We start from the raw sequence: 27,961 nt of genomic DNA, 5'->3' as shown, positions 1-27,961 counted from the left end.
TTATTGATGACCATACAGAGTGAGCAATGATAATCTGAAGGTTAAATTTATGATTAAACGTCGGTGCGAAAAATAAAACCGGTGTGTTTATTGGCCGAACGCATACATACATATATGTGTATGTTGTCCCTTTTGGCGCTCCGTAGCCGAACAGGAGAAACCACCGCCCACAGGTCATGCGGCCTCCTCCTCTGTTTTGATCTTAGACAGCTCGGGGGGCAGAGATGACGGAAGATTGGAAGTCCGGGTAGCTACTTCAAGTCGCCCTACACCTGCAGTAAAAATCGATTATTCCAGATAAGTGAGCGGCAGTACGGAGAGCTGGCAGCTGTGTGCGGAGCTCGGTCCGGATGACATGGAGATCTGTGCGGAGGGAGAGGAGGAGGAGCGCAGGTGAGCCGATCCTGGTACCCCGGCTAAAAGTGACATTCCTAACACTTACAATAATATAAACCTGACTTAAGAAACTATACTTGGTTATCGCTCGATTTCTTAGCGATTAAAACCATCAAATAGTGTTTGAGCTGAAAAAACTGTCTCGCTTCGCTAGTTAGCAAGAGTCCTGTTGGATTAACGCTGCAGAGCTAGGCTAAGCTAGCCGGACATGTCAATGTTTTAGTTTCAATCATAACTGTCTGACTAGTCAAAAATAACTATCATAACCTACAAAACAATGTTTGGTTGCATTACAGATTTGCCCATGTGTTGTCTTGACTACTTGATTTACTAGACTGCTTTAATGAGTTAGAAGTTTCTAGTCTTTAAACTTCGAGGCTAACAGAGGAACAATCTTCTATCTTCTGACAGTATGTGTTGTCAGGATTTTTTTATGCAGTCACACTTTTTTTACGGTAATTAAAAGCTGTATCTTGGTTTAAAACACAACGATAAAAAAAAAAAAATCAAACATGGTTGGTGACTCTGTTTCAGGAAGAGGAAATGGTGCTAGCAGAGTTCCCCACTATGACTCTCCAGCCTTATCTAATAAAACAATCAATATTGAAAGTTAAGTCTCTCTGTCTGATTTATAATAACCCCTCTGACATTATGTCCAGCACGTCCATTTATTGACTTTCGTGAACTCTTCAGCATAAGTCAGCCTCACCTCATTCTTGTTGCATAAAAGCCTCAAACTTGGGAGAATGTTCCCGAACCCGTAACACTTTCTCCCCATGTGACATGATGTTATTTAACTAATTAGACACCTTCTCTCCATGTGACATGATGTTATTTAACTAATTAGACACCTTCTCTCCATGTGACATGATGTTATTTAACTAATCAGACAGACACCTGGACTCATGAGGATGCTGCTGTGGATAACTGCTGGACTGCATTATAAAAACAAACACTATGGGCCTCTTTGAACTGATGCATTTTTGATATTTTATAGGGATGCATTTTAATCCGTGCATGTCACTCACTAAACTATTGTCCTGTATAAGTTAAAGAACCCACCCTCACATGTCAATAATTCAGTCTGACAGAAGAGTTTAGTCTTGCTGTTGTGCTGCAGTGATGTGACTTGCTCTCGATGTCGGTCAGTCCTGCTGACTTTGGGGGAAAAAGGAGGAAGTCCTGAATGTGAGCCTGTGCTAAAGGGCTCATAGTGAGTGTAACCTGTATTTGACACCTTTTGGAGCTCCAACTTTTATACGCCTGCACCCTGAAGATAAGGTTTCATGCCCTCAGAACAAAACTTGAAGGTATTAAAGCTAAGCAAGGTGGCTCCATGTTAACTATTATTTGTGTTTTGTTTTACATAATACAGCCCATTAGATAGATAGATAGATAGATAGATAGATACTTTATTGATCCCGAGGGAAATTCAAGATTCATTAAGACTTTCTTTTACTTTAAAGCACACGCATATTATTTCTTTTTCTTTTTTTAATTATTATTATTATTTGTTAAAACATTTTGCTTGTGCTTTGGTAACACACTCTAATCTTGGTCTATAGAGAGCTCAAGGGCAGTTTATATTGAATCTGTAGTGAAAGCTTCTAATGAAGGTCAGCACTCCTAGTTAGTCACTGACTTCTACGCACAGCTGGCTCATTCAAACTAAAATGCTGAAGACTCCGTTTTCAATTTCTGTAAAAGTATTGAGTAAGGGTTGAATCTGCAGCTCTGCTTACACCAGCAGTTTCTTTAACCTCCTTCCTCCTTTCCTGAACTTCCTCCCTCACCCTGCCTCACTCTCTCATCCTGCTGCTTGGCTTTCCTTACAGGAGGGAGCAATGGAAGCTGCTGTCCAGCCTGAAGACCACAGTGGAGGGTCTCGTGTCCACCAACAACCCCAATGTGTGGTCGCGTTATGGCGGCCTGCAGAGGTTGCACAAGGACATGAACAACATCCTGAGCCATGGACTGAAGAATGAACAGGTTAGAACTAAGGGAACCTGTGTGATGTTCAGTAAATAAGTCGATTTTTGAAGGTGTTTCCCAAAAAGCCTTCATCAACAGTATCAGAAAAAAAGCACCCGTCTCTCTGGCTACAGTTGTGAGTTACCTGGTATTGCTGACCGCTGGTTTTGTGTTACAGGTGTACTACAAGCAGAGAGACTACTGGTCCTTTGTGTGGTGTGTCCGCTACATCAGCCCCCATCTCGCCTCGCATGTTGAACAGGTTTGTTCGGTCACTGATGCACATGCAGCGCAATATGTAAAAAAAAAAAAAAAAAAAAAAGTTTTTATGATCCCACCAATCTCTTCAAGTTTTTAGAGACGTATCTAATTAAACAGTGCAAGGTTCACTTACCTTTAGCTTGAACTTACTTTGTAGTGCAGGGTTAGTTATATGGACTGTAGTGCTTCTTTCAATCTCAGGAGTTTGTACTGGAAGATCTGTGTTGCCCATTTGACAACTCTAGTGACAGCTCTACTCAACCAATCGAGGATTTGCAATGTTTTGCTCAAACCTTTTAGTATCTGCTCAGCTCATTAGGGCCATTCAAAGAGATTACCGTATGCCATTTGAAGTAGCAGGGACATGGTAATATTGGTAATAACTGTTGCCAATAAAAAAAAAAAAAAAAAAAAAAAAATCAACAAACACTTCACCAGGTGGTGAAACAGAGGCATAGAGGTCATTGTTTGGCCTTCTATATCAGTGTTTGGAGCTCAATAATCTTTAGCAGATGGGTATGAACTTGGGCAAACAATGATATAATCAGTATTTCAGTATTGCTTGTATTGCTCCTTTAAAAAAAAAAAAAAAAGTCCAGTTTTTTTAGTCCAGTAGTTTCATATATTTCCTTATTGCAAGTCATCTTGTTGTTTGGTTTGTTTATAAAACAGGGTTTGATAAAACGGATGAAGCTTTATAGTTCCCGAATGAGGCTGCTATTTGTTTTAGCTCTGTAACTCATAATCACTCACAACATAGATGTGCCTCAACGACCCTTTAGCACCTGTTCTTTAGCTTAGTGGCCATTGCGTCAAAGTCAGTAATGCATATTACTCATACAGTGTTTTAATGTTGTGTTTGTCAGAATTAGAGCTCAATGTGACGAATGAATTTTATGTGACTTGGCTTGTGGGAGTCGTCGGCGTATTTTAAAGCTTGTGATCTTCCAGACAAAAACCAAACACGTTGTCATTGAATGTCTGTGTAAAAGTCTGCACACACCCCACACGGCTCCCGCTGTCAGCTGTCCTTCACAGTCCCCTCTCTCTAAGGATTGTGGGTCACAGGATTGCGTAACAACAAAAGGGCTTAGGAGTACTTGGAATCTAATTATCGCCATTATGCCCTCTGATTCTGACCAGCAGGGCTTACAGCTTGATGAAATGATCATGTGATTGTTGGTTGTTGATATCTTGGTCTCCTAGGTTTGACTCGATGCCTCCTTGATCTATTCATTAATCATATTTAGACTGTGAGCCATGAGCACGTCACCATGTCAGACCCACCTTCTTATCTGTTAGACTTATATATTCAAAAGAGATGGTGATGTAATTTATAAGCACGAGCTGTGATAAACATTGAACAAATGGAGACTCCCGCAGAAAATTAGAGAAAGAAGATCCCATGAAAGTGACTGTCATGAATTTAAAGTGAGGATGAAAAATGTTCAAATGCGGACTTAAGGTGAGTTTTAGTGGTCAGAGAATAATGTAGGTATATGTTTCCTTTCTCCTCATGATCGTTTACACTTTTAACATTTCTAACATTCTCTCACACTTGGCTCTCTGTCCTCAGTTCAGTCACCTGGAGCCGGTTGTCAGCGGTGGGATGAAGAATGCCGGTGAAAGCTACAAGGCCGAGCGCTGGCTGCTTCACAGCTTACAGGTTCACATGCTGTCGGCTCAGCTCCGACCGCTCCTCCGGCATCTGGGACATACACGCAAATTCTACAACGGTAAGCTTTTAAACAAGGCTCTGATTTTAAAATGTGCCTTCACAATTGAACCATCTCTCGTTATCGTTTCTCCTTCCTCTCTTTGTCTCGTGTTTCTTTTTTCTTTCTTCTCCCTCTCCTTTCTTTGTACTCGTCTCTGCCTGTTAGATTATGCCTTTCTGCTGAGCGAGCCGCATGTGACTGCCATGTTCCAGTGTCTGGAGGCTGTGGAGCAGAATAACCCCAAACTGTTGGCCCAAATAGACACTGTCGGGGTGAGTGTCAAGAAGTGACCGTGCGTCCATGAAAGCGGTCTCGTTTAACGGATCGATATCTCAGAGAGATAGAGAGGGAGGATAGTGATAGGCAATCAGGGAGAGAGAAGGGAATGACGTGCAGGAAAGGGCCTCAGGCTGGAGTCGAACCCAGGCTGCCCACGTGAGAACTATAGCCTCCATACATGGTGATGCGAGCGCTGCCACTGCGCTACAGGCGTCCCCATGTCACTTTCCTCTTGTTAATACTGTACACTGTTTATTTGCTGTTTTCTTGCTCTGCTTTAGTGCAGCAACTTTGCTAGCAACAGATAAGTGTCGGTAAAAAAGACGTAAATGTTCGTCATACCTTTTTTTTTAAGCTGTTATCAATGCGAAATGAGTCAACTGAGAATTTCCATTGAAGTAACATGTTATTCAGGGCAAGACATTTAAAAATAAAAATAAATCTTCCCTTCTCATCCTCCAGCTGTCCCCTCTGAAGGGTCCTCCATGTATGGGCTTGTTAAAGAGCCAGAGCCTGTGTGTGCTGCCGGGGGCCGGCGGGGTTTGGAGGAGCGCTGACTTGGCTCTCAGAGCTGAACCTCTGAATCGGAGACTCACCACCTCCAACTGTTCCCTCCGAGAAGCAGTCCTCACCACCAGCCACAACTCCAGGAGCACTACGGGAGTCGGACCCCAAAACGGCAACGGCACAAGTGAGGACAGGACCGGGGGAAGGCTGCCGGATGAAGTCTCAATGTTCTTTTCATTGTTTGATTGTATTTCTTCTGATTCAGTGATTTAGGTTGTGAGAGTATTTTACCACATCTTGGTTTTATGCTCAATCTTAGCTCCAGAAATCTTTTAAAACCATCCTATATAACCTTTTTGAGTTAAGTGTTGGACCATACTTGTGAGCGTTTGTCTCTGTTTAGATGTTGAATTTGAGGTTGTGCAATGAGGGACTCAAATGAAGGGGAAAATGGTCTCTAATCTGTAACCAGTACATACAGGGATAAAGGGGGCGGGTTGGGGCAATGGGACGATGAATGCACTATAGTTTGTGTGTGAATAGAGTGACTGACTTAACCATACAGAGGCCTGATTGTTTGTAGACAGAGTCAGTTATTGAAGAATGTGTCGATGCTAAAACTCAAGTGTCCTGAAACGGCTGTGTTTACTAAAATGGATTCAGCGACAGCAGGGTTGTTTTTTTTTCCTTCACATTGTTACATTTTTGTGGATTTTGTCTGTTAAATGTTGTGCCTGTATCAGTCTCACTTCATCTTCTTGCTCTGTTGCAGACACTACCTCTACCCCAGCCAGCAGCTCGGGAGCTCCCTGGGTGTATGTGTCCAGGCCAGAAGAGAGCGAGCGAGGTGTGACGCCCCCTCCTGGCCCACCCTCGGTACCTTGCGTTTCCCTCACGGAGCCCCTCTCGCCTACCTCCCTTCAGCCTGAGGCGGGGGACTCCTGTGATGGGGACTACGATGACGGTCCAGAGTACCTGGCTATTGGTAACCTGGGACAACGCAGTCGCCAAGACTCCAAGGGCTCCACCCATAGTAGCGAGCAGGGGGAGACGCAGGAGCAGTCCCTGCAACGGGGTTCCCTGCTTCCGCCCCCACCCAGACGCTCATCTTTCTCAGAGGGCCAGAGGGGGCCGAGTCGGGGGTCCCGAGGACACACCCGCTCGTTTTCTGACACGGGGGTCAATCAGAAACTCAGGAACGGTAAGTAAATATCACAGAAAACTCCTGTGGTAGACGAGCAACAATACATAATGACATATTTTCAAGAGTCCTTTAAAGACGATTTTTTTTTTTTTGGATTTGTTCTCATAGCTACAAAAGATGTTTGTTTACATTTTAGCGTTAACATCTTGAAACGCGGCGTGTTTCCAGTTTTCTGTTGCTGGTTTGAAATGTTGGTGTCACAGACCCGATAGATGGAAGTGAATATGGTATTTACTGAAGTGACGAACTTCTTGCTTTTAAAAGTTACTGTTTCTTTAATTCCTGCTGGGGGAAATCACAGATCACCTTTTTTGTGCTGAATTCTGTAATGCCCCACACTGAGGCGGCCCCCGAGGGGGGGTACCCACAGACTGACCCAAATAATAATAATAATGAAAAAACAGCAACATTAGAACACTTAATGGGATTATTAATTAAATGTCACATAAAGTACTTCATCATCAAACAAAGATCAACTAAGGGCAGAATGAAGAAAACACCACAGCAGTAATGTCCACTGCGAAAGCTTCTTTTTCATCATTATCGCCCTGGTGTTATTACACAACAGAAGGGGAAAGGGACCAAAAAAAAGGGAAGCTTACAGCTGTATCAGCTCTCACAGATGAACACCTCATCATAGCTTGTGGTTGTACGTGTGAAGTTTGTTCATGGAACTTGCCCTTCGATAACCTGCAGAGTACATTTTTGCTTGATATAAGGTTTTAACTTTCTGCAAATGATGGAAACTTAACGGGTCCTTTTTTTTTATTTGCAAAATATCTGATTGTGTTTATGTCTAGACCCGTAAGGTAATGGCCGGCCACATTCAGAAGGCTTCCTGTCACACTTCCTGTCTAACTGTTTTTAAGCGTGTCCACATTAACGTCTCTACTCTCTTCGCTCGCTGTTTCACCTTCTTGACTTGAGGTAACTGTCCTTTCCCTGTGCTCTATCTCTCTCTTTGTACTTCTATTGTGAAGGAGGTGGCCACCGAAAAATCACCATAATAATAGAGGATCCGGTTGCAGGTTGGCAGTGCAGTTCCACTGTGCTCCATCAATACCCCCCCCATCGCTTCCCCCCCCCCCCACCTTTTCTTTTTGACTCTGCATGCTGATGTAGCACCACCCCTCTCATTTCCAGTCCCGCAGCTCATGAGATGTGACTTCTTGGTCTGTTGTTGTTCTGTTGTCTTGTTCGTGTTGCTCGGGTCAAATTGATGTGATGAGACCACTCACTTTTCATTGTTGTGTTAGTGTTTCGCAGTGCACACACTTTTCATGACCTACATGTGTTTTACTGAAAGTCTCATAAAACTTAATAAGTAAACCAGTTCATTTCCTCTACGTTGTGCCGGCTATGCCTAAGACAGCAGTGCATTTCCATCTTTACTTATTCATGTTAAATGTCAAAGATGAGCTAAACCACTGGTTTCCTGTTCTTATTTGTACCGAATCTGGACAAAAGTGTGGAGAAAGTAAATGTTGGAAATGGATCACTGTTCCCTTGCAGTGTATACATATCATTCAGAATTTATTCTGAAAAGTCAACTGTCATGTTTTTGGGTTCTGCATGCAACAAAAGATCTGTCACCAAAGACTTTTTTTATTTTTTATTGTAGTACACATACAATCCCATCAGCCTCAAACCTACTGTGCAGAAGTGACGATGCATGTTCATATCCATTGTTGTGAATTTATTTTTGTTATTTTTTTCCCCAGCTGAAAGTTTTAGGTTTTAAAACTGGATTTTTTTGTTTCCTAGAATCAGCTGGACAGGACTGTTTAAAGGACTACAGCCCGTTCACGCCGCCGCACAGTGATGACACCCCCGGCTCGCTCTACATGGAGTCTCGTGAGTTTGATGTTTACAGGAATATGAACACTTTGGAAGACACGTGAATAACAAGGACATGTTAATGTTGGCGGTATTGTAAAAAACAACAGCAAAAGAAACAAGTATATTGTGTTTTTGTGATGTTTAAGAAAGATTTCAGCCAAAGAAAGTCTTAAAAAAATAAACATAAGATGATGCAAAAGTTAATTTGCCATATTTCTCCCCAACAAAAAAAAAAAAAAAGGATTTCCCGCACTCAATGTGAAATCAGCAAGTGCATATCTGATCCATAAAAGTCACACTCTGGACCTTAACCATCTAACATTTTATTGTTTTGACAGTAAAACATGTGTATGGCAGGCAATAAGGTTTTATTTAGTTTGTGCCATGAGATTTTTAAAACACTCGAGAAACAAAACGGAGATTTGTCATTTTAAACGAGCAAAATCAAAGATCCACCGAAACACGCTACTCTACTTGACCGTTTCTGTTTCATGTATTTTCTGTCTCATTGTTTTGATTGTTTTCAGATGGGTGTCAGTACAGCAGCATCCCAGATGGGATGTTCAGGAAGCCATCCGAGGGTCAGAGCCTCATCAGCTACCTGTCAGAGCAGGACTTTGGCAGCTGTGCTGACCTCGAAAAGGTCAGTGTTGGGTTCTGTTTGAGCTCATTATTTACTAAGAAATCCTCCCTGATCTGATTGTTCACACAAGCACCTCACAGCGGGAGATTATCCCGGTCAGAAGGAAGGAGGGGCTGGGGGTCTCCTGAGGCAAGACGTGACGTAAAAAAAAAAAGATGCAGAATGGCGGACAAAGCAACACAGCCTGATATACAGTATAGCACTATAATGAGAGTATTTGTTTTCTATCAACGCTCTGTGTAGATCCACAGAATCACCAAATCAAAAAAGAGTGCAGACAAACGCACTGATGACCAGAAAATGGAACGCAGCATTTTAATCACGTTCGCTGAGATTGTATCGGTCGCATGCAGACAATCTACTGTATGGTCATGAAAGGGGAAACACGTCAGCACCCCCTCCCACTTGGTCGAGGTGAATTCTCCGGATTATATCCTGCTGAGTTCTCACATCAGCTCACTCGGATTTTCTGCAGACAGAAATACTCCGAGGCCAGCAGGAGAAATTCCTGATAAAGTCGGAGTGAAGAACGTGTCTGTTTGTGTTCACACATGCAGATCACCCCAAAAGCTTCAAAAAAGGAGTTTGGAACGTCTGTTAAAGTGTGTCAAATCTTATAATTCAGTACCTAATTTTCTTAAAAAAAATAAAATAAAAAAAAAGAGAAATAAAAATGATCATGTTGATTGAAAATGTAGAAATGAATCGACGTCATGTTCTCTGTCTTGTAGGAGAACGCTCATTTCAGCATTTCGGAGTCCCTTATTGCCGCCATCGAGCTGATGAAGTACAACCTGCGGCGTCGGGAGGAGGAGGGCGGCGAGGAGGAGGGAGACAGTGACTCTGAGATTCAGCAGCTCAAACAGAAGATCCGTCTACGACGGCAGCAGATCCGGCACAGTCGGCTGCCGCACTGCGCGACCTCCCAGCACAGTAAGCCAACATTAGCAGCAGAAAGAGTTGATAAAAGGCCAAGACGTCGCCCGTACAGAGACGTGACCTTCTCATCCTTTCGTCATTAGGATTGTTTGTCGAAGAAATTATTAGTTTGTTAGATTTTCTACGCAACTGTAATATTGAATGTTTTTTTTTAAGACACGTTATACATTAATACAGTGTACCATAGTAAGTTCTGGATTTGTACCACCATGTTTGTTCAGCTTATTAGATGAGGGTGTACTTTGACTAATAGCTGACCACATGTTTTATATCAGTTTATCCTTCTATCTTCCCCCTAATTGATCTGATCATTCTGGGAACTGTGAGGCTAATTTAAAAAAAAAAAAACCCAACAACTTAATAGTTCATAATTGCTGTGATAAGGATGTCAACATGTTGACATGTACTGAAGGAGGTGGAGTCCTAAGAGCTGTTTCTTGCTCAGTAAATATTGGCAGCTCCATCATAGAGTCAAGTCCTTTCCTGTTCTTTCCGTTTGCGTCGTTTCTTTGCGTTCTCACCTCTCTCTCTCTCTCTCTCTCTCTCTCTCTCTCTCTCCTCTCCTGCAGTTTTCCATTCCACTGACAGTGGAGGCTCAAGGAGGAGCTCTCAGGACTCCTGTCAGGACCTGTCCGACTCCGGCTCGGCTGAGGAGGTGGAGGAGTGCGAGCTGCGAGGTAGAGAGGGGGGGAAGGAGTGGAAGATGAAAATCGAGAAGGATGTGAATTGTGAATCAGTGGCTGCACATTTTCTTTATTCGACGGCTCACCTGTCATCTTCTGTATTAATTTTTTAATAATAGCTACACAGTGTTATATTTCAGTAGACACTAAGTCGGATCTTCTAGCCACTCTCATCTTTCAGAAATGTAATCTTTGAAACATTTAAAAAATGTAAAAGTGTCATGTTTTTTCAAATAGGAATTATCAGGAAGCTTGCGTGGGATTCTGTGTGAATGAGTCTGTCTCTGTTCCAAACATAATTCATAACCTCATCACCTCACTTGTTCACCAAGCATGTCTCACTTCTCCATGGTCCATAAACAGGAAAGTACAAAAGTCACAGCGTGCTAGTTTGTAGTTTGTGACTGTAAACTATTTTTATAGCTGTAACTATCTATGCAGACTTCAGCCTCACGTGAGTGCACACACCGTCGTGCGATTTACACAAATATGATTAGATGTGTTTGGCCTGAAGAGGCTTCAGGCTGTGCGTGAAACATTTTCCTTTTAATTCATTTAATCTGTTTCGTGTGGCAAAGACTAACCTTACTAACGCGTAGAGAGAAAGGTCGTAAAAGCATGCTTTGATGTTAGCGATGTGGATTGTGGGATCTCAGATGTGCATGTGTTTTAATTTTTTTAAACTCTGTTGTTGTTTGTCACAGTGCTTCTCTGTAATACAGCGGAGGTAGATTTAGCATTTCCTCAAGGCTGAGTAACTGCATGACTTCCACATGTAGCTGTGGGGTGTGATGGCTGGAACGCCCAGCTCGGGAGGAGGGTTTGAAAGTGTGTGTGTGTTTCTGGTGACGGTTATGCTGAGTGTTAGTTTCTGTCTCTCAGATGGCTGTGAGGGTCAGTCCCTGCTGGCGGTGTCTCAGAGCGGCCTCTCCCTGTCACTCGCCTCCCTCTTCTCAGGTATCTGCAGGCGTGACGAGTTTACTGTGACCACGCTCCTCCGGGTGGAAGCGGATGGCTCCACTCCAAACTGAAAAGTTCAGTCGTTAGAACTTCATGCGAAATCACATTTATAGTTTTTGTATTGCATAATTTTTTTCGTCACATAGATTTGTTTCCTTTTCATTTTTTTAAAGAAGTAAAGCAAAATCCCTTGAGGACTCAACAAACATTTAACTATATATGTTCAACGTGAAGACAAATGTCACGATTTTTAAACTACCGTATGATTCTGGCAAAAATCGAATGGTGCCTGCTTTGTCACCATGGCAACAAAAAGCAAAGTCCTTTTGTGCATTTGTTGGAAATTAAATACAAGACATTTCCTAATATCTGGTGCAGTCTAAATTGCACAAATACATTTTAGACAGTGCACTGCTCACTCTCACTTCTGCAGATGGCAGCTTAAAGTTATAAAATGACAGGAGAGCTACTTTTTTTTTTTTAAAGCTTCTGTACTTCTTAATAGTCGGGAAAGAATCGAGAAGGACTGAAAAATAGACTCAAAACTGTTTCTAAAAACGTGCGGCTTGAGATTGTTTTGACATATCCAAAGAGTTGAAATCCCAATTGATACTCACAGGGAGAACGATAACAATCTTATTCCAATCTTTCTCTTTTGAGCTCCTTAGATTCAGGAGGTAAAGGGGTCAGCCATCTTGGCGAACGATCTGTGTCACATCTCAAAAAAATCACTCTCAGTTTTGGAGTGGAGCCGGCTGAATCTCACCTCCCCTGATGTGTTTCTTGGCTGTTTGTGTTGGTGCTTGTTGCTGAATGCCCTGGGGTGTCGCAGGTTTCTGTACTGGTTCAGAGCTTAAGGAGGCTCGTGGGAGGATACCAGTGGAGAGTAATTTATCCACTTTAACTGCAGGATTTAATCGCATATAAACTCATCTATCCATTCACACCATCATTCATTATTACTAATGCCCATTCCAGTGAGACTGAGATGCGTTTGCTGTGCCACCTAAGTCCTCCCTCTGTGTTGTTCTCTTTTCAGTTTGAAATCCAGCAAGACCAGTCATCGATCTATTTGTTGTCCAAGCTGAACAGCAGAACAAACCAGTCATAGACGCACATGTTGATTTGTCTTAGAATCATGTTATTAGTATGGTTGTATTAAGATGAATCTTGTAAAGGTTTCTCAGGCTGGTAGATAAACCCCCCCCCCCCCCCCCCCCCCCAAAAGAAACCCCCCCCATCTCTTCTTTATCCTGTCTGAGATGTCCACACACACTTGTTAATTATTAATTTTTCATTATTTCTGTGTTTTTCAGATGCAGACATTAAACGCAGCATAAGCTCCAGCGGCAGATCTTTGCTCAGCTCAGATTCCATGTCAGTACCAAAGCTACTTCCTGATTCCCTCCATCTGCTTCATTAGACAATGTAGTGATCTGAAGATTGGTTGTTAAGTGAATTTGACACTTTTAGATGACATATAAAGTGTGGAAGTGTGTCATGTTTATTTATCTTTTTTTTTACTCACAGAAACATATATGTATCAAATAAATAGGTTAAAAGGATTCATTATTTATGAAATAAAACTTGTTTACGATCTCATGTCAACACGTTGGTAGGCAGCAAACAGACAAAATGAGCTTTTAACGACGTATTCATCCTCTGTGTCCTTCAGTTCTCCATCCTTCCTCCAGTCTAACTCCGCTGAGTCGGTAGCGATGGGTTTACTCCGGCAGTTTGAGGGCATGCAGCTTCCCGCAGCCTCGGAGCTTGACTGGCTGGTCCCAGAACACGACGCTCCGCAGAAGGTGCGACATCTTACTTGCGTGTCGTTTTTTTTTTTATCGTAACAACAGTTTTTTTTCAAGGCGTGAAGTACTCGCGACGCAGTTCTAACCACAGTTTGAAATGATTGCAGTACGTAACAGCCACTCTTCGAAATGTCGTCCGTGAGATTCACGTAACAAACCTGAAGCTTTCTCCTGCTCCTAGCTGTTGCCCATCCCCGACTCTCTGCCCATCTCACCTGATGATGGCGAGCACGCAGACATCTATAAGCTGAGGATTCGAGTTCGAGGAAACCTTGAGTGGGCGCCGCCCCGACCGCAGATCATCTTCAACATTCATCCAGCCCCCAAGTGAGTCCACGCCAGGTTTTACCTCTCCACAGTGCCTCCTCCTTTTTTGGACTTTGTTATTTTGTTATTGACTTTGAACTATATGAACTCTGATTTCAGCAGCTCTTATCTGTTTAATGACACACACACACACACAATGGAGCCCTTTGTTAATTAATGAAAGTATTTACAGGTTGAGTGAGAGCTTTTGTGGTTCAAAGGTGTAAACAGAACAACGGTTTAATCTCATTATAGAACACTTACAAAAATAATAATAATATGGAAACAGAAAATATGACCATTGAGCATTAATCCTGTCCATCGTTTTGTTTTCTGGTTTGGCATCAGTGTTCAGTAGTTCTAAAAAGGCTGACAGAGAAACCACATGTTTTCTAAACCAGAGGAGTCTTTCCACTCTTTTTGAAGGGAGGGAGGTTAAAATGTTAAAATTTTTATTTATTTTTATTTTTATTTTTTTATATCATATTGGCCCTGATGCAGTTCATCATAACTGATTTAAAGCTTTCATGTGTTTTTCTTTGATGAAGTTAAACAGAATAATGACATTTTTTCCCCTTATCAGGAGGAAGATCGTTGTTTCGAAACAGAACTACCGCTGCGCTGGCTGTGGCACACGCATCGATCCCGGTACGACCAGAGAACCAATTTTTTGCACAAATCTTTGACGCGTTCTTTTCAACATGTCAGACGGGTTGAAAGTATGAAAAACAAAATGACTCCCTGTATTTGTATTTGTAGTTCTTCTTTTTGATGGATTTGTCTCAAGTGTTACTGTGGAAAAGTCTCTTTAATCAGCTCCATCATACAAACGTCTCACCTTCTTGTTTCTGCTGCCTGTTCTCCCTTCAGATTATATCAAGCGACTGCGTTACTGTGAATACCTCGGCCGTTACTTCTGCCAGTGCTGCCACGAGAACGCCCAGGCGGTGGTGCCCGGCAGAGTGTTGAGAAAGTGGGACTTTAGCAAGTACTATGTCAGCAACTTTGCCCGGGATCTGCTGAGCAAGATCGCTGGAGACCCGCTGTTCAACCCCAATGACATCAACAGCGGCCTGTACAAGAAGATCAAAGCTCTGGAGGCGGTCAGGGTGAGGAAGGAGCCAACTTTGTCAACTACTTTTTGTTTTGTTTAAAGACTACTTGAAATTCAATGACCTATGTTTGTTTCTTGAAAGAAAAAAAAAAAGATTTTAGGAGGATTTAAAGGCGGGTGGTAAATATGTGAGGCTACTGTGGACAGAAATGTTGCTGATCTTAATCCTAAAATAGTAACTCTAAAAACTGCTGAAACGACACTTATTATCAGTGTCGTCATAAATTACTCCTTACACAGTGTTGTGGTAAAATCAGCTTATTCTGCCTTTTTATTTTTGGACAGGTTTTGAGGATGCAGCTGTTTCACATGAAGAATCTCTTCAAGACGTGCCGCTTTGCTAAAGAGTAAGTCTGCAGAGTGAACGTTTGTCATCCTCTCAATCAAGTCTCAGTGCCCGCAAAGCGTCTTCCACACAGTCACCACCATCCTTCCTGTGCCTTCCTTCAGGGTTCTGGACCAGTTCGACAGCCTTCCTGGTCACCTGACAGAAGATCTTCACCTCTTCTCCCTCAGTGACCTCAGCGCTGTGCGCAACGGAGACCTGGCTCCCAGAATGAAAGAGCTGCTTAAACTTGGTACCATACATGCAGCTGGCTGTGTGGTAAGATGACTGTGACTCCCTCTTTTATTGTGAAATGCAGAACGTCATTTATTTTAAAGTTTAAGTTGTGCCTTTCAGACCTGGATACTTTATTGATCCCGAGGGAAGTTCAAGAAGGACTTATTCTTAGCCTTTTTAACCGTCTCTCCTTGGTCTCTCTCAGCTGTGCCAGGCCAAGGGCTTCGTGTGCGAGTTCTGCGGCAATGACAAAGACATCATCTTCCCCTTCCAGCTGAACAAGTGCCAGCGCTGTGAAGGTGAGCCCTCTCTGCTTGTGGCAGGCCTGGGCGGCTTACCAGCCCCCTCCCCCCGCCCTGCCATGCAACTAACCTGGAGAGACTGGAAGATCTCCAAACCTCGTAGGCTGGCAAGGCTCCTCTCTCTAGACAGGCGGGAGGGGGAGGGAGGGGAAGAGGGTCTAAAGCTAGATATCAGTCACGGTGTGGAGGGTGGAGAGGAAAGGTGGGAAACGGCAAAAAAAGGACGGGGGAAAAGGAAGTCATTGCCAGCTTTTACTCCTGAAAACTTGATGAAAGCTTTTTCCTGGAATAAAAGCAGACAGGAGGAGCAGGAGAGGACAGGAGAGACAGAATCAATGAGTGAAGAGATAAAGTGTGATAATGAAGAGGAGGAAGAAGAAGAAGAAGAAGGTACACAGGGCGAGGTTTCAGTAACAAGTAACAAGGAAAGAGGAGTTGATCATGTAAAAAGAGAAAGGGTTAACATTTTGAAGGTTTTTCACTTAGACAGACTCAAGAGGAGCGTCTCCGGGAGTGAAACCGGGAGCATGGAAAGTCTCGAAGAAGTAGGACAAGAGAGGACAGGGCAGGAGACGAGGGCGAGTTTCAAGAGTTTTTCAAAAAGAGAGAGAGAAAGTGAAGAGAAAGTGGAAGAGGTTCAAAAAAGATCTTTAGAGGAAGCACCCGGGACCAAAGAGGAAGGAAAAGATGGTAGAGAGGAGGAGGAGGAGGAGGAGGACGACCACTTAGAGGAAGGCAAAACGGAGACGGGCGATTGTGAGAAATCGGGTGCAGAGAACGCGGAGAGATTTACGTTCATGAGATTCATTAAACCGTATACGCTGCCAGCTGTTTTCTCCAGAGGGAGGAGCAGGGGAGAGGAGGACAGGCGCGTGAAAAAGGAGGTGGACACTGACGAGGAGGAGGGACGAGAAAAGTCTGTTGACGTTCAGCAGAATAACTGGAGGGGTCGTAAAACTCGCAAGGCCAGAAGAGGAACCAGAGGCAGAAAGATGAAGGAAGGGTCAGAGAGGGAAGGTGGAGAGAGTGCAGGGATCGATGATGATGAAGACTCGTGAAGTCTGAGGGAGGTGAAGAAGAGGGAGAGTAAACCAATATTTACAGTATTTAAAGCTGCGGTGGAAATCTGGATCTGACAAAGAAAGTAGCTTTTATTGTTAACGACTGACTAATTAGTGTTAACTCGAGGCTTTGGGATCTTGTCTTTTAAACCACATGTATAGAGTTTTTGTAAAGAACAGAGATTTAATCTTATCTTTCATAGCGGTGTTAACATTTTCTTAGATTAAAAATCTTTTCCTTTAAGGCTGCACTATGTTGCATATTTGGAGAGACAGTTAGCGTGACATGACAAATTCAGTAAATCACATCAGGCGAAGTTTGCTGCTCTAGTACGCGACTGTGTGCAGTTTCTTCCCCAGGTTTTAAGCGGACAAATATTAAATGGTGACTTTTTAAATCTGTATATTTCATAAATGGCCTTCCAGAATTGTGAATGATTCTTTTGAATTGTTTGGATGGGTGATAAAGGAAAAGCAGAGTCCTGCTTCCTCCTTTCTTTAACTCAACTTTTCAATTCTCCAAAACTGTCGCACGCTTTGAAACCCATTATTCTCTTCTTCTTCTCTTCTCATTTGGCATTACGGTGGTGTTGGTATGTCTTGGCCTGGTTTCTGGTGTTTGCACAGTTGCACAGGTGGTGGAGGGTTTATCGGCAGCTCTTTGGTTGTGGATGCCTTTTTGTCCTTTTAGTTGCTGGTATCAAAAGCTTCATGGTGTTTTCAGTCATTTCCCCGTCTTTCGCTCTGAGCTGCTGCTTTTGTCTTCCCCATGAGGCTGGAAAATGCTTCTCTCAGACACGTTTCCCTTTAGTTGGTCCTGTGTTTCAGCTTGGACACGCGTCGCGTGACTGCATGTCTGTTGTCAGTAATCGGTAGAAGTACTTCTATGAAGCACCTTAGAATATGTGTGGTTATTTATCGGCCTTTTGTGAGGTGTGTTTTTTTTTTTTTTTCCCTCAGTTGTGTTTCAAAGTGAATTTGTAATTTATTCTTTAAGTTGCTTTTCTGACATCTGACTGCTTTTCGTTTAAGCTCCATCGTTATGTGATCATGAAATAAACTATCTTTCTGAATTGGAGTTGCCTGTCATTTCATCCATCGTTTCGTACTTTCCATAGAACCATAATCATTTAGTCAGTAAGAACTTTACATTTAGAGCACATGAGTCAACACTTGTGAGAGTTTGAAAGTGCTCTGGTGTCCTCTCTTGGCTGACTGGGATGTGTCTGAGCAGGTTCAGGGTGTGTTGTTTATTTCCCAGGATATCAGCTCTCTGATCTCGCTGCCTCCTCCTGACTCCTGCCATGCTGCTTTTAACTTCTGCCTTTTATACTCCTCTCCTCACCCCGCCTCCCTCAGGTCAGATTGTGATTGGCTGTTCTGTTGAAACCTCTCGTCCTCTGGTCGGCAAACTGGTAGAACTGGTTTGTGAAGAGCAGTATTGTTTGGTTTAGCTGTTAGGAGCTCACTCTCTTTTGTTTAGGTGGCACTTTTTTTTTTTTTTTTCTGTTCCAGGTGTCACATCTCTGAAACCTTTTTTTCTGTGTTCTCCCTTCTTTCCCAGAGTGCCACGCGTGTTACCATCGCAACTGCTTCAGGGCGGGGAAAGACTGTCCCCGATGTCAACGGCTGGCAGAGCGGAGGGAGAGGATGGCGCGCAAAAACATGGAGGAGCAAGAGGACGAGGGAGGTGGGACCCAGTGATCACTCAGAGACAACATGATGATGATGAGCACAATGCGACCGTGATTGTATTGACAGAAAACCTCTCTACGTTCCAGCCCTCTCAGACCCGGCTCACGTGTGCAGGTTTCTGCTACATTAGCTGTGTTTGTGTTATGTGAGGATCCTAATCACAGATTTTTCCCAGCTGCTGATTTTCAGCTGTATTAAATTTAAGCTAAGCCCCTTTAACACCTGCACTTTACTCTGTTGTTGGTGCCGTTTATTATTCCAGATTCTTTTCAAGGGAACATGGCTTTAAACAAATCTTACATTTCTCTTTTAATGAGACTTTCTTTCTCAATATTTTCATTTTTTAACGTCTAATTCATTCATAACGTCATATTATAAAATGTAAAACTCTTACCAAATAGCTGAATCTTACAGTCACCGTGGCAAGACAGAAAAAAAAAAGTTTCTCCATTCGATTCCTTTTACTCAGTCTTACCCAATCGTACAAAGAGCTTTGGGGAAAAAACGAATCCGCACACAGAAATGTAAGTGTGTATGAACAAAACGAAACGTCCTGGCACTGTGTCCCTTTGTGTTCAGACGAACAGATTTCCATTTCAGTAGATGAGATAAACAAGTATAAACAGGTTTGATATTCCTCCTTCCTACAAGTGCAGCTTCCGGACACTGCTTTAACGCTGATTATTTTAATAGCTCCTGGCTTAGCTGATTTTTTTTTTTTGTGGCCTAAAACTGCAGGAAATGTTTTAAAAACGAATGAAATGGCAAGATGTAGATCTTTTATGATTTGAGAGATTGTCAGTGAATACACTGTACGGAGAAATCCAGGAGGGTTTTATTATCTGAAAATATCTGAGATATTTAACCACTCCTTTCTTTAGCTTGCCAGTGTTCAGTATTTTTAGCGTTATTTTAGCCACACGTATGTGCCTGTGGGACCAATGAACTTAGACTGGTAGAGCTGGTGGAGTTACATTGGCAAGTTTAATTTATAGAAGGGCTGGGTCAGTGTTGCAAATATTTTAATGAAACTGCAAATGCTCCTACTTTGTGCTGCTTTGTGTGATTGGAGATGTGTGTGTGTGTGTGTGCGGTGACTAGAACAAGCTTTGTGAGTGTGTGTGCACATGTCTACCTGCTGTCCAAGCAGCCATGCACAAAAGGTTTGCACCAGCCTAATCAGCACTTGCCTGTTTTCTGACATTTTGTAATAGAATAAGAGAGAGAGAGAGAGAGAGAGAGAGAGAGAGAGAGAGAGAGAGAGAGAGAGTCCAGGTGACTGCACTGATCCTGTCTATTGTTGTTGTTGTTGTTACTGGGGAGAATTTAAAGGCGTCACACTTTGGAGAATGTTTTCTTGTGTTCATTTCCAGGAGCACAAACGATAACAGTAGAAAAAGTTACTGTTTCCTTCACGGAGCTCCTGTCTCCTGGGTTGCACTAAATTGTAAAATAAGAGATTCGTAGTTTGATGAATACAATCACAAGTTCTTCGTATTTAAATGGGTGTCCTCCTGCAACAGATCTTAGATAACAGTGGTTCTAAACCTGACTGACTTCATCAAATAAAACATATATTTATTTAATAATATATATTTTGGAAAGATCTGAATAATAGATAATGTACCTCAGCTTAGCATAAAGACGGCAAACTGCTGGCTCGTACTCCTTCTACTGCCATTACCTAATACTGAATACTACGCTCTGTCTTGTTGTATTCATATACAAATTGAAGTTATGTGTATTATTAATATTTCAGGAGTATTTCAACAACATGTCGTGCTGGCTCTCATTGTTCAATCTAGCATAGTGCAAAGAAGCATTTTAACGTATTTCTTCTAAAATGTCGAACTATTCCTTTTAATTGGAGCAACGTTTAGACTTTTTCCACTCGCTTCACCAAACCAGCTTTTTTCCTGTTCATTTATTTGCTAGTTCTTTAGAAGCTGAACATGTGTTCACGGATGTAGAGCAGATATTGGAATTGCTAGCACATCATTACTCTTTCTTTTTGGCATCTGACGGTCTCATCACATAATCCGTGACCCTTAACAGCTGGGAATCACATGTAACACGCCTGTTACTTCTTATCTGCACTTTTTAGCACTTATCTGCTTCCCTGGCCCCATTCAATTTGTTTCAATTGGGTTTTTTTGCAATAAATTAGATTTGTAATAAGATGTGAAATTCATCATGTAGGTAACTAACAAATGAAGAAAATGTGCAACCCACATCTTGAATTTCTGACTTTTTAAAGGATAAAGCTCTGAAGGACAGATCATCCGCAACAGGATTGTCTGCAGTCTTTCACGAGGTAAACAAACTGTCATAAGACTTCCTATTCAGCTCCCTAAGCCCTCACAGAAGATAATAAAATCGAAAACACTGAACTCTCCAGCCCCTACAAAGTGACGGCCAAATCCTAGTCCTCTCAGCAGACCGTTTATCCTTAGACTGCCCTTGACATGGAGGTGTGTGTGTGAAGGTTTAAAGTGCACTACAGAATAAAATGTCTTTTTATTAAACATTTTAATTTTCTTTATTTTGATGATCTTTATTGTTTGTATTAATTTGCCTGTGTTCTGTAATTATGTTGACAATAAAAGACTGGCTAGACTGTTTATGAGTGTTACTGTGTTTATGTGCTCATATCCAAGTTCAGTCAACAAGACCAATGTTTGCAGCGAAATGTTCCACCTCATTCAATTATGTACTGTATTTACATACTTATTATAAACAATATGGAGAAGGAAGTACTTTCTATTTCTTGAAGTAGGACTATCAACAGTGAGTCAACACTTTTAATACAAAGATCATTACAACCTATTCATAGAGTTGATGTGCAAAAACTCAACAACCAACAGTACCACCTTGTGGATATGTATTTCAGTAGAGCTTTAACATTTTCTTTGTAATTCAATGATCGACTGACTCATGAAATATTAGAACCAACAAAGGTTTCAGGTTACAGTTTGCCTTTGAAGCACAGCTGTTGTACATTACCAGAAAATGTATTCATATATATTTTAAAAAAAGGTAAAAAGAGAAGCTTCCCACAGTCAAAAAGTTTGGTTCTTCTACAATCATAACATACAAACCTATTCAATATTTACTACTTTATTGTAAGGTCCTTCACAATTACATGCTCACAAGTTAATTAGTCATGAATTCTGTAAATAAATGCAGAACTATCCCTTGTGATGAACCATGTGATGTTGTATCTTAATGTTAAACAAACAAGGACATCACAGGAGTTGTTGTCCCACAGCTCTGATAACCACTCAACCGTTTTTATTTTTCAACACCTCCCATGTGAGCCACAGTCCATTCTGGTCTCTCTGTACTGCATAATCAAAATATATGCTCATCTTTGCTTTTAAAATGTAATTTAAAAAAAATACTGAATTAGCTTCAAATGTCAGATTTACAGCACAAAACGGGTAAAATCTCAAACATTTCTAAAAGCAGTATCTATATTAGATGTTTCTGTAAACTTCTAATCCCAGGAAGATATGACTTCGTCCCATGAACATTTCCTGTTGGGTAAAGTCAATTGGATATCATTTTGTTATGCTATAATGGTCTGTTTAGACGGCCGCAATGAGATGTACATGTGCTTTAGTGCTGATAATAAATGGTTTGCATAGTAAGAAAGCATTGGCATGCATAAGGAAAAACATGGTAATATTGTTTTCGTACTAAGTTTTTTTTATTTTATTAACATCAGAAAGTTTTAACCTCCAGAACCATTTCTGTTTACATAGCATCGAAGAATAGTGCAAGAAGAATTACACTGATTTACTGTAGCTTCTTTTGTTGATTGTTAACCTTGTGTGTGTAATTCCAATCAGTCTTTTAACCCTTTATTCTTATCATACCAAATGAGTATTATTCCAGATCCAGATACAGATGATGGTGATGAAGCTGGCAATAATGAAGATGATGTACAAGAAAAACAGAAGCCGGTCGATGACTATCCCTATCATCTGCCACTCGTGTGAGGACTTGTTCCCCTTGAAGTGATTGTCTATCTGCAGGCGTATGGCTGTGAGGTCCCTGCTCAGCCTCTTCAGTTCTTCCAGGGCCGGCTCTGGGTGGGTTAAAGAGAGCAGGGGAAACGGTGGAGTCGGAGGGGGTTTCTCTGGAGGGGGTTTCTCTGAAGTTTCATTACTTGAGAAAGTCGCAAGATCACTCCTTGAGATGCTGCTGATGTTTGGATTCATTGCTGGTTCTGTAAAAAACCAAAAGAAAACCCAAGAATGTTTTATAATGGGGTGCGAATTGTCAAATATGAACTGCTTATTATGTGATTACATATTAAACATGGGAAAACTATTTTTATTTCATGTAGTCCATTGATGTTATCAGGATATCTCAAACAAAAAAACATCTCAAACATTAGCTGTTTTCACACTGTCGAAACTATTTGACATGAATGCATAAGGGCAACCATGGCACCACTACTTCAAATGAAACTTCAATTGAAATTTGTGCTGCAATATATTTTTGTTGCAGAGGGAAATATTGTCAGATTTAAAGAAAACAAAACCTTAATTTAACCACAAAAGAAACTTGTTGAAATTAAGAATCCCGTTTTCAAGATTGTCCAGGCCAAAGCAAAGAGAATCTTGTCAGAACGTTGGCCAAATGTAATAGATTGCGACATCAAGTGATGTTAACAGGACATTCATTGTGCTGAGTTGCCACTTTAAAAAAAAAGAGAAAAAAATTAAGATGGTTTTAACAAATAGCCTTGAAAGCACTTCTTTATCAGCCTCATACACACCCCTTTTAAAGTATGTCACCTTTTTTTTTTTTTAACAAAGTGAAAGTTAAGAAAGTAAGTTTCATGGTGCTTAAAGTACTTACATCAGCTGATAACAAACCATGGTTGTATGAGCCCTGGATGACTGCATGAGGCAGTTCTTCTCATTGAATATCTCATCTAATGCAAGCAGGTATAACTACTAATACCATCTGAACGCTTATTCCACAGAGTCTTCTCATGTCTCAAGGCTATCCGAGTGACTGAGAGTTCTGGCAGTCAGTCAGTGCTCATCCAGGATTCACAGAACCACGGTAACATACTTAACCTTCATTTTATTTCACCATTCCTGACTTGCAGAGGCAGTTCTTCTCACTTGATGACTCATACCAACAAAGTCACAAGGAATCCAAAGTACCACCTCAAAGTTTTGAGACAGAGGAACTTGGCTGAAGGACTGCCCAGTGGACGTGGGGTGCTCGTGGGGTGCTCGGAGATGTCCATGATACTACCACACATAGTTCCTTGTAGGGCATTCCTCTTAGAATCATCCATGATGTGAAGACACTCCTGGTAGACTGACACTTCATCACTGGTGGTAAAGCCTAGCCTGCCTTGCTTATAAGCATAGGTGATGGCCTCAATAATCCAGTGAGATAGGTGCTGCTTGGAGAGAGGGCACCACCATGACAGACAAAGAGAGGTTCGGGCGGGGTTGAACTTTGCTAGCTGGATAGGCTGGTTGAGGTGTGAGCATGGCACCTTAGGAAGGAACGAGGCATTAAGCCACAGAGCGACAACTGAACCCTCTGAGTTCCCCCTCAGAGAGGAGTCACTCACCTACAGGGCATGTATCTCTCCCACTCATTTTGCTGTGGTAATGGCGAGGAGAAAAACAGTCCTGAGAGAAAGCCATTTGAGCTCTGCCTGGCCTAGGGATTCATATGGAGGCCTGCATTGGGCATCCGATATCAGGAGTAAGTCCCAAGCCTGCGTCATTGGTGACTTCAGGGGGCACAGTCTCAGGTCTCAGGGCAGCTTGTCGCAGCCTTTGGATAGCGAACAATCCGCTGCGCCAACTAAATGGTCACAAGGCTACAGGCAACAAAATTTATTACAAAGTTACAACAATTTAAGTTATGCGATGCAATTTAATCGACTCAGTGCCATTACAGTTGCCTCTATAAGCCACAATATGATCGAGAATGAGCACTCAGATGACACCGGTAGTTATACCTGTGTCAACAGAGGTCAGATTTGACTTTGTTGATATAAAACCTCAACCTGCGCCTGCCTGAGATGAAATATTCAGTGAGAAGAACTGCCTCTGGCTGTCAGGAAGGGTGAAATAGAACTATATTAGATGTCTGATCAACTTTTATAAGTCGCAATAATGATTTGATCACTATACCTCTTGTAGATTTGTTTAGGAAGACAGTGACTCTGTTGCTCTTTTTCTTTCGGGGGAGACAAACTACAACAGCAAGATATTGTAGCACGAGGATGCTGAGCCAGTTTGGCACGGCACTGTACTGACTGGAGCTGAACTGGACATTAGTGATAAACACAGTCTCCAAAAGGCTGGTCACCATCAGAGCGAGGCTGAGGCAGAAGAAAACATCTGCAGGAAGCAATAAAAAGGCTTAGTAATTGGCACATAAATGAATAAGAACTGGGGTTTTTTTGTATGCAGAGTATTTTTTTAAACAGTTCTCATTTAAACATGACAAACGTGAAAATCATTTTTGCTTGCAGGTTCTAAAGCCCCCTAAACCGTCCCTCCCCATCATTTCTGTCCTTGTTAAAATTATTTATGTAATAAAATAAATGTAATATTTTAATAAAGAAACTTGTCCTGGATGACTTAACGATGACTTATTGATAATATTAATTAAACCATAGATCTTAATGGGTCACAGAGTACTGTGATACAAAAATGTTACTTTAAAAAGCTTCGATTTGAGCTTCTATGAACCAAAGGAATGTATTTGTAGAAATGTATAATATCTTTTGCCACTTGTTGGTGTTTGTCCGGCACTGTACGAGTATTGTTTGCATGTTTCTATGATCTCCCTCTTGAGTAAATTCAGTACAAGTATCACACAAAGTACTTACTGATGAGAGGCGTTGTTTCTCCTGTGACAGGCAGAAGATCATTCATGATGAGGAGGAACACTGTATATCCCAGGATGAGCGTCATCTTGAAGGAGGATCGATCCACACTCTGAGGAGGCAGAAGGAAGCTGAAGAGGTCCACTGTGACGAGAAAGCAGCTGGGGATCAGCAGGTTCACCACATAGAGGAATGGCCTGCGTCTGATGATGAGCTTTGTGGAGGACACAGGTACAACACTTTCATACTTTAGTTGGACTTCACACATTCATTTCAATTTTCTCTAAAAGTTTACTTGAGGTATTTGTTACTATGGGAGTGTTTGATGTTGTAAAAGTATAAGTTGTAAAGTGTCTGTATAACCAAAAGCTGAGTTCAACTTGTAAATAGGAAAGTCAAATTCTGCAACACAAAAAAGGAGGCGATAAAATTGAGTAATTATAATGGTTAAAGGTGCTTACATTGTATTGGACTAAAGAGTAGCTCTGATGTAAGTCCAGGGTAAAAGAAGCTGCTGTGATACCTACGAGCTCCCACTCCCCATTGGTCTCGATCACTTGTCTGGACTCCTCCAGGATCTCTTCAGCTGAGGGGCCTTGAATCATCTGTATGTCTGAAGCTGAGATACAGATATGTGTAGTAGTTTTTAGTTTTGATCAAAGTAGTTATTTACATTTTTTAAACCTGTGATTATTTTAAGGCACCGGTTTGATTTAGAAGTTAGAAACAACATTATAAGAGTATCTTGCTGGCGTGTGGTGACTTCGTTGGACTAAAACAGGATACAACCAATAACAGGAAAATAGGGTTAAAAATGGGTGCCTTCTGGAGAACTATTCATGTGTATATGTCACATTAAAGGTCCCATATTAGGCTTTTTCTGGTTTTATATGCTCTTTAGTGTGTTCTCCAGGTGTCTTGTCAATTGCAAAAAAAATTGTGTCCACGGAAACACGGATTCTTCTCCCTCCTCCTGTCAGCAGTAGCAATAGCCGCATGTAACACTTGTTCCCTGGCCCCCCTGCATTGAAAATGGGTTTGTGACATCATAATCATTAGCCACTGTGAAAGTACTTTAGTAGGCACATAACATAGATATATGAACCCAAAAAGGGCTTAATATGGGATGATATTCATACTTGAGCAGACAAAAGTTATCTGTCTGAGGTGAAATCTTAAAACTGTTACACAAACAAAGAGGTGATCAGTCCTAAGCTATATTCATTGTTTGCCCTACAGTCTATGATCCATACCTGTGGTCAAAGATCAAACTTTTAATATTCAGACATACTTACCAAAATGTACATATGCTCCAAAGGTCAGCGAGCATTTTTGGACATCGAATGGGAAAGAGTAGATTTCTAATCTGCAGGAGCTGACCACTCTAACCGGTTTATCGTCATATACATGACCTGTGTTGAATAAGTAGACATAGGGAGTTTTAGGGGACGTATCTTCATCCATGCTGTAAAAGAAGAAGATAGAATTAAAAACTGCCCTTGAAATACTTCTAAAACACTTCATGCATGAAGTAAAAAAAGGGGGTAAAAGCTAAACATCTTTTTCACTTACAACTCTCCAATGTGCATATCTGGGACCCAAAGCATTTCCCGAGGAATAGAGATTCTTTCAGACCCACAATCTTCTTTATCCCAGCTCAGTCCTTCTATTTGCCACTCCTACATATCCAGAACAAAAGCAATGTGGCTTACACCTTAACAACTATTTCAACTGTGAAACCAATTCAATAAGGCTAAATGTTATATAATCAAAAACAGTATTTTGTCCTTTAAACTTACAAAGCATTTGATTATTGATTGATTACAGTAATAACTTAACTTTAATTTGAATGTTTTCTGGTTTTCTTAATTTGAACATGCAGCGGCAGACAGGTAGACATGTAAGCAATTTTCTGCAGCTGAAGTCTTTTCAGCTAGAATCTATGTCAAATAGTAAATAACTTGAATGGGCTTATCCTTCTAAAATGCTTGTGTTTGGATAGTTCTTTAAAAATAGACACATGACAACATAACAGGCAGACAGATCATTTTAAGCCAATAACGAGTTATAAAGTGTGTTTGTCAGTACTCTGTAAACATACCAGGACTTGCCATATTACTGTTGTCAGGGTTTGGGCCTTTTCATTCTGTGGATGATAATAATTTTTAGGTTCATTAAATTCAGGTATGCAGATTAGACATACATTTTAAATCAATCACTTTTAATTATGTGAAAGTATTTATGTATGCTAATGTAAAGCCAAAATCATCTGTGTAGACTCACCACTCCTAAAATTCCCACCACAGTGATACCGATTGTGATTTCAAGTGCTTCTGAGAAGTTGTTTTTAGGAAGCGCACCCTTTTCAGGGAGTAGTTCCTTTTCAAGTGCATGGTACAAGGCTTTACGGGTTGGGCTACTGCAGTTCAATGCTGCAACAAATCCTGGTTAAAAATGATTGGAGAAAGAAAACCTAATTTATGCGACACAAAAAGACTTTCTAGAGATAAAAAGAAGAACATATAAATTTGCATTATTTATGAGAAAAGACATTTATATCACCTGCAGTGACGAAGCAACACGTAAAACAGTAAACAGGAAAATTATTGTGCAGAACAAAATTATAAAACTTAATCAATATCAAAAAATCTTCTTTATGCAGTAGCATAGTGATACCACAGAATACAGTAAGATGTATTCTGTTGTAAGTGCAAACATATAAAGCAACAGGGACATAACGGAAGACATCCACCAAGACAACTAAAAAACTGTCCACATTATATTCTTTATGTCACTATGTCACTGTCAGTGATTCTGTTCATCAAATCTTCCA

The 27,961-nt window shown here is 41.4% G+C and overlaps 2 protein-coding genes and 1 long non-coding RNA gene across 5 annotated transcripts; 1 reads left to right on the top strand and 2 right to left on the bottom strand.

Annotated features, from left to right (window-relative positions):
* The first annotated feature begins 31 nt into the window (after positions 1 to 31).
* On the top strand, positions 32 to 19,019 carry rubcn (rubicon autophagy regulator). Of its 3 annotated transcripts, XM_079349594.1 has the most exons (22): positions 32 to 393; positions 2,232 to 2,385; positions 2,546 to 2,629; positions 4,205 to 4,364; positions 4,512 to 4,618; positions 5,088 to 5,316; positions 5,905 to 6,333; positions 7,317 to 7,364; positions 8,101 to 8,190; positions 8,703 to 8,818; positions 9,550 to 9,751; positions 10,327 to 10,434; positions 11,323 to 11,397; positions 12,717 to 12,777; positions 13,076 to 13,208; positions 13,393 to 13,538; positions 14,101 to 14,165; positions 14,388 to 14,626; positions 14,917 to 14,978; positions 15,082 to 15,235; positions 15,399 to 15,492; positions 18,121 to 19,019. In XM_079349594.1, exons 1-22 carry the CDS (start codon positions 356 to 358, stop codon positions 18,258 to 18,260), a joined length of 2,934 nt encoding a protein of 977 aa, XP_079205720.1. In that variant the 5' UTR covers positions 32 to 355; the 3' UTR covers positions 18,261 to 19,019. The 3 variants fall into 3 exon arrangements, with proteins under 3 accessions (XP_079205720.1, XP_079205721.1, XP_079205722.1); XM_079349595.1 differs by lacking the exon at positions 7,317 to 7,364 and having other exon boundaries at positions 34 to 393; XM_079349596.1 differs by lacking the exon at positions 11,323 to 11,397 and having other exon boundaries at positions 34 to 393.
* Positions 19,020 to 19,603: 584 nt separating this feature from the next.
* Positions 19,604 to 21,288, bottom strand: LOC306827648. The gene is made up of 2 exons (XR_013779656.1): positions 20,325 to 21,288; positions 19,604 to 20,254 (listed from the first exon to the last, which is right to left on the bottom strand). It is a non-coding gene; the product is annotated as an uncharacterized lncRNA (long non-coding RNA).
* Positions 21,289 to 22,123: 835 nt separating this feature from the next.
* LOC306828570 (5-hydroxytryptamine receptor 3A-like) lies at positions 22,124 to 26,822 on the bottom strand (the record flags this gene model as incomplete). Its single annotated transcript, XM_079351091.1, has 6 exons — positions 26,701 to 26,822; positions 26,424 to 26,593; positions 25,590 to 25,747; positions 25,132 to 25,342; positions 24,428 to 24,637; positions 22,124 to 22,482 (listed from the first exon to the last, which is right to left on the bottom strand). Exons 1-6 carry the CDS (start codon positions 26,733 to 26,735, stop codon positions 22,124 to 22,126), a joined length of 1,143 nt encoding a protein of 380 aa, XP_079207217.1. The 5' UTR covers positions 26,736 to 26,822.
* Between the last annotated feature and the right edge of the window lie 1,139 nt (positions 26,823 to 27,961).

This window comes from Symphodus melops, assembly GCF_947650265.1.
Source record: "Symphodus melops genome assembly, chromosome: 8".
NCBI lineage: Eukaryota > Metazoa > Chordata > Actinopteri > Labriformes > Labridae > Symphodus > Symphodus melops.
This window is presented reverse-complemented; position numbering and strand designations above follow the sequence as displayed.

Excerpts from the sequence above, each read along its gene's own strand:
- rubcn (XM_079349594.1), top strand. The coding sequence starts at position 356 with ATGGAGATCTGTGCGGAGGGAGAGGAGGAGGAGCGCAG. Across the intron at positions 2,630-4,204 it reads TCGCCTCGCATGTTGAACAG|TTCAGTCACCTGGAGCCGGT; the intron begins GTTTGTTCGGTC and ends CTCTGTCCTCAG. Across the intron at positions 7,365-8,100 it reads AATAGAGGATCCGGTTGCAG|AATCAGCTGGACAGGACTGT; the intron begins GTTGGCAGTGCA and ends TTTGTTTCCTAG.